This window comes from Garra rufa, chromosome 25 (assembly GCF_049309525.1).
Source record: "Garra rufa chromosome 25, GarRuf1.0, whole genome shotgun sequence".
Lineage (NCBI taxonomy): Eukaryota > Metazoa > Chordata > Actinopteri > Cypriniformes > Cyprinidae > Garra > Garra rufa.
Window position 1 is genome coordinate 7,532,879 of NC_133385.1, and position 12,942 is coordinate 7,545,820.

The following is a 12,942-nucleotide window of genomic DNA, read 5'->3' on the forward strand; positions in this document are numbered from 1 at the left end:
TTATTTTTTTATTTTTTTATTTTTTCAGAAATACTGTTTTGTGTATTTACATTCTTCTGGTAAATAAATTCTGATAAATATTCCTTAAAAATTATAATAATTTTTATTAAATAAGTTTGTTAGGAGCAGTTATACTATCATTACATTAAGTAATAGATTTCTGTCATAATTTCTTCAAGTTAAACCAAACTTTTATTTTGACGGGTTGCTGTGAAGACCTTTAAGTTTCTGTTTGTATCTGATATGACGGTAGTTTTTCTCAAAAGTTACACAAAGTAACTCTCAGAGCAATTTTAGAGATTATGTGTTCATGCACTCATATATTGAAATGAATGGTACCTCTGCACCGCGTCCTCCAGCTGTTTAATGGTCAGCTCTTTGCCTGTAGAAGCAGCTAGTGCCTCCTCTAGTTTCTGAGCGGTACTGCAGGCTTCTCGCTCCTTGTCATCCAGAGAGCTCTTCAGCTGGCTGATGCGTCTCTCGGCCTGGACGTACGTTTCCTCAGACTCTTGCAGCTGAAATTAAACACAAAGTATAAGAGCATGTGGTGACCCCACTTATTTATATTTCAATTAAAGAATATACATACTGAAATCAATATATGAACACATAATGTTCCTGAGAATTAAGCTACTCCAGTTAAATACAGATTGTACTGTTAATGACTGACACCAAGCTGATCGGATGGTTTTCAGGAGGTATAAGAAGATTAATGGTTACCTTTCCCTTCAATCTGTCCATGTCCTTGAGTGTACGTGCCTTCTCTTCCTCGAGATCATTACGGTACCGTGTGTTGACCTCCAGAGAAGCCTCACACATGGACAGCTTCTTCAGACAGTCGGCCAGTTCCTGCTGCAGCTGCCTCAGAGAAGTCTGTAAAATAAAAAAAATAAAAAAATCGACTCGCATTTGAATTGCGATTCAGTCTTCTAGCGATTTGCATCGATTTACAAATGACAAAAATGTTTTTTTTCTAGTTAATATAATACGTAATATCCGTACTAGTAAAATTGTGAATCGATATTTAATCGAATCGTCACCCCAAGAATTCGCGAGGTACCAAAAGATTCCCACCCCTACAAACCTTTAACCTAAAATACCTAAAATCTTTTTTTTAATTGTTTTTCTCATATTAAAATGTTTTACTGTGTTATATATATTTACTATTATTAATATAATAATCTTAAAAATATTTGCAATTATTTTTGCATGGATTTTTTGTTACTTTTGACCATTGCTTTATCAGTGTGATGTTTCTAGTTTGTTATATAAGAGATCTCTTGTATTTAACCTTTATGTATGAGTAGTAGTATCATAATTATTATTATGAAAATATATTTAATATATTATTATAAAATTCACTGTGATGTTCTATTCTTATCTATATGTAGTTATTATTAAAATATATTAAAATATAAATTATTCACATATTAATGTAATTTATTAAAATACTTAATTGTATTTTATTTGTATTTGTTTTTACATATTTTATAAAATATATATATTTTTATTTAAATATTACATATATTAATACTCTTATTTAAATACTACTATTATTGTAGTAATCTATTAAGATATAAATTATTTACATATTAAAACAATATTAAAATACAAATTTGTATTTATATTTCATTATATATACATATACATACATATACATATATATATTTTTTTTTCTTTTTTTTTTTTACCATTATATATATTAATAATACTGTATTATTATTGTAGTTGTGTGTGTGTGTGTGTGTGTGTGTGTATATATATATATATATATATATATATATATATATATATATATATATATATATCAAAATTATCAAATTATCTTAAACTTTTTTTTGTTTTTACATGTATTTTAATGATTTTTTTAAATGAATTTTATTTTTTATTGTTAAACTCTTTCTGGCTAAGCCATCTCTTGTATTTTTACCTTACGTATATGCGTTGTTAGCAATACACACATTTAAAATGGTTTTGCTACTTTAAACTAACCCACAAAACTTTATTATTGTTGCTGTCTAGTCTCAAGTTTACAGCTGATGATTTACAACATCATCAGCCATTTATAAAGAAAAAAATAAAACAATCTTTATGTCTGTACCTCTCTCTCAGCTTTCTCCTGTTCTAGTTTGTAGCTCTGCTCTCTCAGCTCGCTGTTGGTCTTCGCCAGCTCTTTGCTTCTCTCCTCCACCAGATGGACTCTCTCCTCTCCATCGGCACGTAACTGGTTCAGCATTTCGGCAAAGTTTTGGTGCACATCTGTAACGGCTTTATCCTTCGCCGAGCCCTTGTTGACAGCCTCCTCCAGCTGCTGTCGTAGCAGCGCGTTCTCGCTCTGAGCCTGGGCCAGCCTCTCCTGCATGGCTTCCTGTTTAGCCCCGGCACGGCTGGACTGTTCCTTTTCGTTAAGTACCGTGGCCTCCAGTTCTTTGAGTTTAGCCAGGGCCTGGTCTTTCTCCCGGGCCAGAGTCTCCAACAGCACGCTCTTCTCCGCAATGGTCAGAGCATTACGGTGACACTCGTTCTCCAGGCTGTTGCCACGTGCCTCGGCCTTGCTGAGTTTCTGGGACAGGGACTGGATGGTGTCCCGTTGGGTACCGGACTCAAAGATGTGCTTTTCCTGCGCCCGCTGGTGCTCCTCACGGTCTCGCTGGAGAGTGCGCTCTGCGTCCGTGCGTGATGCCTGAGAGGTTGCACCAATAACAAAAGACAAATTGATAGCAGTTCCCCAAATCCCTTCCCTTTTGGTTCAACACAAAAGAGTTAAAGCTTACCTGGCATCTCTCTGCCTCCTGAAGTGCTGCCTGCAGTCGTGCCCTGCTCGCCTCGGCCTCAGCCTCCACTTGCTGTCTCACCTGCCTCTCGTGCTCCAGTTTGGCCGTGATAACTGAGCATTCGGCTTTCAGCGCACTCAACTGCCCGTTGTACTGGAAAACGGTCTGAGCCAAGGCCTCTTCACTCAGTTTCATGTCCCTGCGGGCATCCTCAAGTCTCTCGCGTAGGGCGTCCCGCTCCTCCGCCAGCCGTGACTCTTCCTGTTGGCTGTGGCAATGCGAGCGGTCCAGCTCGGACCGAGCGCCATTTAGTTCATCCTGTAGGGCTCGGTTTTGTTGCATCAACTCACGCTCACGGTCCGATGCCTCTGTTAGCTGGGACATGGCCTGAGCACAGCATCAGAAATGATGAACTCGGTTTAACATGGGACAAACACATTTTAGCATTTTTTTTTTAATGACACAGTATGTGGCCTGGTTGCAACTGAGTGATTGGCTCTGTAACAGCAAGTTAATGCCTAAGTGCAGGTCTTTAGGACAAAGCCTGAAAATCTGACCAATCACATGCCAGCAAAAAGGATTAGAGCAGTTGGGTTACACAGAAGATTTGCTAACTGTGTTTTAGTGCACTGCTTATCTGAGGTAAATCTAAATTGTGAAGTTCACATATTTGATTTCAAATTATTACAGGCTAGATTTACTAACAGCTTGTGGGGGTTGAACACTTTTTGAAATTGAAGATCAGGGTAAAATTAACTTATTATTTTGTCTTCTGGGAAACTTTCTTAATACTGTGTTGTTACCTGAATGATCCACAGCTGTGTGTTTTTTTGTTTAGTGATAGCTGTTCATAAGTCCCTTGTTTGTCCTGAACAGTTAAACTGCCTGCTGTTCCTCATGGTCCTACAAATTCTTTGGTTTGTTTAGCATTTTTGTGTATTTTAACCCTTTCCAACAATGACTGTATCATTTTGAGATCCATAATTTCACACTGAGGACAACAGAGGAAGTCATATGCAACTATTACAGAAGGTTTAAACTCTCACAATTTTTCTTTCTGGAACATCAGTCAGCGTTTGAGCGTTCTGTAATAGTTGCATGTGAGCCCCTTAGTTGTCCTCAGTGTGAAAAGATGGATCTCAAAATCATACAGTCATTGTTGGAAAGGGTTCAAATACACAAAAATGCTGGAAAACAGCAAAAGGATTTTGCTAAAGAACAGAGGCAGTTTAACTGTTCAGGACAAACAAGGGACTCATGAACAACTATCACTAGACAAAAAAAAAAAAAAAAAATCCACAGCTGTGGATCATTCAGGTAGCGACACAGTATTAAGAATCAAGGGGATGTGAACTTTTGAACAGGGTCATTTTTCATAAATTCAACTATTATTTTCTCTTGTGGACTATATGTAAACATCTTTTATGTAAAATATCTTATTCAGGTCCGTACTAAATAAACAATAACAATATATGCAGTTTAGTTAAGACATTACTGCATGTGTGATTGTATAGCTCTGACATCTCTATATCTGTGGCTATAAAGAAAGTGGTACCTCATTGCTCTTGTTGAGGTTTCGGAGGTTCTCCTCCTCAATGTCCTGATGCTTACGCAGGTGGTTGTTGAGCAATTCCTCCTGCAGGGCGCGAGCACTGCGCTCATGAGACAGGAGACGCTGAGACTCATCTCTGTCCTCTTCAAGCTAAACACACAAACGCAAACTCTTCAGCACACTAAGAAAGCTGTTATGCTAAAATCTAACATTATGCTGCTGCTGACCTGTTTGATGCTGTTCTTCAGAGCTCTGATCTCCAATTCCAGACTCCGGACTTTCAGCTCGGCTTTGTGACGCTCCTCGGCCTCAGCTCGCTGCTGTTCCTCTTTTCTCTGGAGCTGCTCACGGGTTTTATTATACAGCATAAGAGCACTCTGATGCTTTTCCTGTTCTTGACGCAAAAGGAACCTTTCATGAGAAGGGAGAGAAGAGAGTAAACACCACAAAACCTTGGAGAGCAGCAGACCTCCCTTTCCAGATTTGAGCTCACTTGAGATTGTTCATATCTGTTTCCAGCTCCAGTTTGAGGTGTTCTAGGCTGGACTTGCTGCCTCTGATCTCATCCAGCAGGATCTTGAGCTCATTGCGTTCCTGCTCCAGCTGAGAGGTTTTATCCACCAGACGGCTATGTCTGTCTCTCTCCCTCTGGATGGTGCGCTCGTACTCATGAAACATGTTCTGTAGTTTCACCACACTCACAGAGTCTGCAGGACAGATACAGGTGAACAACTTCATTTGCTGAACATCAGAAATTTAAAGGATTAGTTCACTTCCAGAATAGAAATTTGCTCATAATTTACTGACCCCTATTTCATCCCAGATGTTCATGTCTTTCTTTCTTCATTTGTAAAGAAATTATGTTTTTTTGAGAAAAACATTTCAGGATTTCTCTCCATATAGCAAGTTTGAACATCCAAAATGCAGTTCAAATGCAGCTTCAAAGGGCTCTAAACAATCCCAGCCAAGAAAGAAGGGTCTTATCTAGTGAAACGGTCATTTTCTAAACAAATTGAAAATGTATATGCTTTTAACCTCAAATACTTGTCTTGTCCAGCTCTGAATGTACTCTGTGTATTCTGGTTCAAGACAGTTAGGGTATGTCAAAAATCTCTAATTTTCTCCTCCAACTTCAAAATTGCCTACATCGCTGTTTTACTTTTTTTGGAAAGGGCGTTTGATCTTCTTTGCACATTTACTTAAACACTTGGTCAGTACTTCTGCAGTGATGTAGGAGGATTCTGAAGTTGGAGGAGAAAATGAGATGGAGATGAGTTTTTCGACATGCCCTATCTGTCTTGAAACAGAGACACGCAGAGCTAGACAAGATGAGCATTTGAGGTTAAAACGTATATAAATTGTAATTAAAAAAAAAAAAAAATCGTTTTGCTAGATAAAACCCTTATTCCTTGTCTGGGATCTTTTAGAGCCCTTTAAAGCTGCATTTAAACTGCATTTTGGAAGTTCAAACTCGCAGGCACCATAGAAGTCTACTATATGGAGAGAAATCCTGAAATGTTTTCCTCAAAAAAACATAATTTCTTTACGAGTGAAGAAAGAAAGACATGAACATCTTGGATGACAAGGGGTTGAGTACATTATCTGTCAATCTCGGGAAGAGTCTTCTTGATTTTGAAGTTAGAGGAGAAAATGAGATGGAGTTTTTCGCCCTACCCTACCTTTTTGAACCAAAGTACACAGACGAAGAACCAGTGTTGGGTAAGTTACTTTAAAAAAGTAATTAATTACTAATTACTAATTACTTCATCAATGTTGTATTTAAAATACTTATCTAATTACTGTGTCTAAAAAGTAACTTAAATACTCAATAAGTAATTTAACTAAATACTTTTTAAAATCCCTATAAACCTTGAGTGGACAAAAAATAGAAATTAAACTCTTTAAATAATAGATAATTAAATAAAACATGAGTCAAACATTAAATAGTTTAGCATTTTAGCTTTTTTAATAATCTATATTACATTCTATGAAAACATTCTATAATAATAAACTTTTTTGTAAGAAATGTAACCTTCTTTCGGTAAGAAACACAATTCCAGAATAACAAAAAATATATATTATTCTTAAGAAACTTAAGAAAAGTTAAACATGACATGTATCAACCTGTAAACGTGAAACTTAATTTAAAACAATGAGTTTAATAAATATTTTACTTTATTTAAACAAATCTAAAATGTTATTTAGAATTTCAAGGAGCTTTTATAATACTATCCACTATTTTAATATTTAAAACATTTTAATGACCATTTTTGTAATCATGTCATGTGTTTCCACAAAGTGAACTGTAACCTTGCTCATTCAGACACTTTTCTGCGCTACCGAAGTAAAATCAAGTTTTGCCTGTTTAGCAGGAGTTGCCGCAGTGTTATCCGTTGAATATGAAGGATCACACAGAAGTGTTCGTCTATGCTGCCGTGTCAGGTGCTTGAGTACTCGTGCTATTGACAGCGCAGCGGCCGATAGTTTTTTTCTCCCCAGGACATAGCTTACATATTACTGTAATGTTCTTGTCTGCTTGTTTCAGAAAACTGAAGTAATGGGCATATTTCCATTTCGCAAAACAGCCACTCGCTTCAGCCGAGTCCAACATCCCCTTTAAGAATACCAGAGGAGTATGCAGCAAACTTGCGCGAAATCACGTGCACCTGCACTTCAACGATTTTAAAGCGGCAGAGTTTACTTTCACATTTAGAAGATTAATTAATCAAATTAAATAATGATATTCAGCGAGTTTAATTATTTTACAGTGTAACGCAAGTACATTAAACGTAACTGTAATTAAAATACTTAAAAATGAACAGTAATCAGTTACTCTACTTTTTCAGTGGAAAAGTATTTTAATTACAGTAACGCGTTACTTAGTAACGCGTTACACCCAACACTGCGAAGAACTAACCGCGCAAGACCTTTCCAACATGTTTACGCAATGCATGAAGATGTGCATCGCAGAGCTAGTGCAAGACAAACATTTATGGTTAAAAAGTATTATAAATTTGTATAAAAAGGCTGATGGTTTCGCTAGATATGACCCTCATTCCTCGGCTGGGATCGTGTAGATCCCTTTGAAGCTGCACTGAAACTGCAATTTGGATCTTTAACTCGTTGGCCACTATTGAAGTCCACTATACGGAGAAAAATCCTGGAATGTTTTCTTCAAAAACCTTAATTTCTTTTAGACTGAAGAAAGAAAGACATGAACATCTTGGATGACATAGGGGTAAGAAAATGATCAGGAAATCTTTATTCTGGAAGTGAACTAATCCTTTAATAATTGAATCTCAACTGACTAGAGTTAACCGACTCACCCAGATAGCTCGAATCAAGCTGTTTAAAGAGCAGAGATGCATTGCGGTATCCAGATAGTGGAGTCTCCAGCTCCTCAGTGGCTGTGTCTGAAGATTGGGTGAGATCTTCAAAATCATCCGCCATCTCCAGCTCTCCAGTACTCTGGATAGGAGACAATAAAGCCAATGTTAATGTGGTAAATTTATTAGTAACATTTTCCTTCATATTCTCAAAAGTCAGTGCACAGTCTTGAAGAGATAGTTCACCCAAAAATGAAAACTGTCATTAATTACTCACTCTCCTGTCATTCCAAACTCGTAAGCCCTTCGTTTATTTTCGGAGCACAAATGAAGATATTTTTGATGAAATCTGAGAGCTTTCTGACCTTCTAAAAACGCAACTGACACGTTCAAGGCCCAGAAAGGTAGTAAGGACATCAATAAAATAGTCCATGTGAAATTAGTGGTTCAACCGAACACAAAAATATCAACTTTATTCAATTTTTTTTCATATCAGTCTTCACCACACATATGAAAGCGTGGTGAAGACTGACACCGAAGATGAATGAGGGTCTTACGGGTTTGGCATGAGGGTGAGTAATTAATGACAGCATTTTCATTTTTGGGTGAACTATCCCTTTAAACAAACTCTTTAAAGGATTTACAGATAAAATCCTGAAAATCCCAGAAAAATCCTGAAATGTTTTCCTCGAAAAACACAACATTTCTTTACAAATGAAGAAAGAAAGACATGAACATCTTGGATGACAAGGGGCTAAGTACATTATTTGTACATTTTTGTTCTGAAAGTGAACTAATCCTTTAACAAACACTCATATTTAGAGGTTTACTTTCTCAGGTCAAAAGCTTACCTGCTCTTTCTTACGCCTTAAAGACGGGGACCTGTCAGAACAAAGAGAAAACATGGTGTTATGCTTTATCAGACAACACCCGTCTACCGGAGAGCAACTTTGGTGCTCTAAAATGAGGATATAATGCAGTATTCTTTTAAAAAAATTAAACATTATAATAAGGCCCATACGGAATCTGCCCCCTTTTCATTTGTTTTCATTTATTCTGCAATGATTGTGTGTGTAAGTATTACAGGTGTACAGATGTAAATACAGGTGTTCAAATTTGGTACAATTCTGTGGGCACAGATTCTGTCCAGGCCAAGTTATACTTATAATGTTGCTGCTGCAACACTGCAACAGATAAAACCGAGCTATCAATAATATATCACATTAAAAAGCATGTAAATACTGCATGTATACCTCCTGTCCTCTTCCGACAGCTCACTTAAAGTACTATCATCAAAGACAGACTCGAGGTCTCCATTATGGCGGGTCGCAGGTCGGGAGGGTTTGCCCTGCAGAGGGGGAGCTACACGGAGATTTCTGGCTTGGCTACCTACGGTTTTCTTTTCCTCCTTCTCATCTTCCTCACCGTGTGGTGGTGCCCTGTCAGTACTGGAGGTGCACAGATCTCATCATGAAAGATTTAACAAAAAAAAAAAAGGCAACTGCATGCCCTCCACCAAGGAAACACCCAGAAAAATAATAGGCAACGGGAACAACAGAAGCAAATTCAAAGCTTCAGCAAAGGCATAATGGCTATTTTGCTGTGTTTTCATTAGTATTAAACATAATGGACAAAATAAAGATAACACAATATTTGTATACCATGACTATAGACTTTTTTCATGTATGCATACACTTTAGAAATAATAATGAAAATATGTAAATATAATGAAAATTTGTGAAAATGTGTAATGATCTATCAGCCATGGCTGTTTGCTGAAAGCTCTTTACTTCAAGGTGTCCTTTTTTACAGTATTTTTTAAAAATGAAATAAAAAAAATGGTTTGTGCACATTTACAGAATACTAGGAATTCCAGAAAGAAAAGAAAATAAATATAAAAAATTAAATAAAAATGAATAAAATAAAATAAAAATGTCTGTGCACATTTACAAGATATTAGGTATTCCAGAGAGGAAATAAAATAAATAACAAAAAATAAAAAATAAGAAATAAAATAAAATGGTTTATGCACATTTACAGGATTCTAGGTATTCCAGAGAGGAAATAAAAAAATAAAAAATGAATACAAGAATAATAATAATAAATAAATATAATAAAATAAAATAAAAATGTTTGTGCATATTTACAAGATACTAGGTATTCCAGAGAGGAAATAAAATAAATAATAAAAATTATAATAAAATAAAATAAAATAAATTAGTTTGTGCACATTTGCAGGATTCTAGAAAATAAATCTAAAATAAAATAAATGAATTAAATAATATTACAGTAAAGTAAAGTAAAGTAAAGTAAAATAAAATAAAATAAAATGGTTTGTGCATATTTACAGGATACTAGGTATTCCAGAGAGGGGAAACAAATAAAGAAGAAGAAAAAATAAAATAAAATAAAATAAATAAATGAAATTACAATAAATGTGCAATTATGATTTGTGCACATTTACGGGATACTGGGAATTCTAGAGAGGAAATAAAATAAACAAAACATAAAAAAATAAATAAATAAAAAAAAGATTAAAATAAAATAATTAAATGGTTTGTGCACATTCACAGGAAAATAAAATAAATAACAAGAAATAAAAATTAAAATAAATGAAAATTTTAGTTTTTGTATGTGATCGGATCACAGAAAAATTCTCCCTTCACATTAATTTCATCAGGTAGTGTGACATATGTACCTTCTTGGACTTCTTGTCAGATGTCTTGGTGAAACACTACCCTCTCTTCCCAAAGACCGGCCGTCAGCCATCTCTTCCTGTTGAGGTTTTCGGTTCCCAGAGTCTGTATCACTTTTCTTCCCTTTTCCTTGGTCAAGTTCACCTCGTTCTCTGGTTCCTCTAGTATCCCATAAAGCACTGGGCTGGTGTTCTCCTCTCATACCATCCTCCTGTTCCTTACCAACCTAAAACACAAGATATTATTTGTTGTGAGAATTAAAAACATATACACTTAAGCATTAAACTACTTCTGGGAAATGTGTATGAATGCACTGATTTAGTCAACTGATCATGCAAAACATTTAGATAGAGTCACATACAAGACAAATCTGACCAAAACACCACACAATACAGCATGTCTTCTTTTCTCATTTAAAAAGAAGCACTGGCAAGACAGAACACACTTCAAGCCAACATCAACAGAGAAGTTCCAAGTTAAAAATGATTGTTGGAAACTCCTCCGTTGAGACACATCATGAAAACACACACTAACACTTGTATGACAGATCTTCAGGAAGATGAGGAGAGATCTTCAGACAGCTAAAGGAAGCGATCCTACATGCACACGACAGATGAGGTGTGAACTGACGCCCAAGTGCGGCCTCAAGTGAAGCATTTGACACCACTGCAGAAAATTAACTGATGAATTATTAATTAAGTGACAGACTGGATTCAAGACAAGAGCTGGTCAGGTCACACAAGTTACAACATATACAAGATGGAAAAACTGAAGACCCCATGAAATCAAACCTGGAGCTTTGTAAAACATTGTTTATTCATTACTCCTAAAAGCTGAATTAGTAATTGATCAGTTTGCCAAAGCAAGTCTAGTAGCAAGTCTAAAATTATCTAAAACATTTATTGTTGCACAGTAAGCATAAGGTCAGTGTAAACGCAGTCCATTTTGTTCGTTAATTCCATGCAGTGTTGTTATTTTTAACTAAAACTAAAACGAGTAAAAAATCATTTTCAGTAACTGCATTAGAACAAAATAAAATAAAAAATAAAATCTATATATTAGATTAAAAAACTTTAAAACCACATTAAATCTACATAGAAAAACACCAAAACTCAACTTAACTTACAAATTAAATTAAAAAACAACAATGTAAAAATAACAGCTCATACAAACTATTAAAAAATAATAATAGTATGTTAACAATACTAAAATAACACTGATTTCATGGGGTGTTAAAATTGAAATGGTAATTCAGAAAATGTTGACAACACAAGACAATAGATCTGTTTCAAAAACTAGTGTGCTGCCTTCTAAGGTATCATAATAACCATCACAGAACATAAATTACTGATTTGAAAGGTTTAAAATGGCCAAAATGATTAGAACACTAGTATTTTCACAAGCTAAAAATGGTTTTAAGTCAGTTATTCCGATCTTTTGCTGTAGTGTGTCAGTAGGAAATATCAGTTTTGCCATTAATTGTAATAATCCAGTGAGATTTTTGTTTGCACAAGGAGTTTGACAACAGCCAGTGCTCCACATAGAGAGATCTGATCTCATCATCATCCAGTCTGTCTGGAATGACATGAAGAAACAGAACAAACTGAGACAGACTAAATCCAGAAGAACTGTGGCAATGTCTCCAAGATCCTTCAAGAGTCCTACCTGCAAAGCTACAGTACTGTTAAAAGTTTTAGGCACGTGTGTAAAAATGCTGTAAAATGAGGATGCTGTCAATAATAATGTCATAAATAGTTTTTCTTAATCAATTAACTTCTATTAACTAAATTAAATCAACATTTGTTGTGACCATTCATTGTGTTTAAAGCAGTTTCTCAAGTAACTTTGCAGGTAGGTTTCTTGAAGCATCTCGGAGACATTGCCACAGTTCTTCTGAATTTAGTCTGTCTCACACTACACCAAAAGATAAAAATAACTGACTTAAAACCATTTTAAACCTCTTTTAAAACAACTGACTTCTATAGAGTTAGAATGTTGCTAAGCTAATGACAAAAAACTCTAATAAGCATTAAATACATAAAACACACAAATTATGTTTTGTAATTAGATTGATTTTTCAACTTTTTTCAACACTTTTAATTAGTGCTGTCAAAATTAGCGTTAACACAGGCGATTACTTTTTCTAGTTTAACGGCGTTAAAACGCAGTTAAAGAACTCACAACTGCTGCTTCTGTCTTTTTTTTTTTTTTGTCCTTCTTTCAGACAAATCCAATCTGAGTTATATTAAAAATTGTTCTGGCTCTACCAAGCTTTATCATGGCGGTAGGTGTCCAAAACAAGTCCAATGAAGTGCATCCATCCATAATAAAAAGTTTCTCACATGGCTCCAGGGGGTGAATAAATAGAAGATTATTCATAGAAGATTATTAGTTTTGACCCTTTTTTTAACCCTTTAATACGCAAATAAAACAATGAGCGGATGTGTCGGATCCGTGTCACGTTCAGCAGGGGCAGCTCTTAAAGTAATAGCAGCCAAATAAGCTAATAACCCAACTACTGTGATATCTATTAATAAAAGAACAAAAAAAAAAAATCTAAAAAGAGGAAATTAAGAACTTTTTTTGCTTTAAGG

At 35.4% G+C, this 12,942-nt stretch overlaps 1 protein-coding gene across 1 annotated transcript in view; it reads left to right on the forward strand.

Annotated features, from left to right (window-relative positions):
* Positions 1-279, forward strand: part of LOC141301298 (haloacid dehalogenase-like hydrolase domain-containing 5) — a 5,555-nt gene extending 5,276 nt beyond the window's left edge. The window contains exon 4 of the mRNA XM_073831549.1: positions 267-279. Within this exon, the coding sequence (XP_073687650.1) occupies positions 267-279 (13 nt within the window). The remainder of the gene's footprint in view (positions 1-266) is intronic.
* The last annotated feature ends 12,663 nt before the right edge of the window (positions 280-12,942 follow it).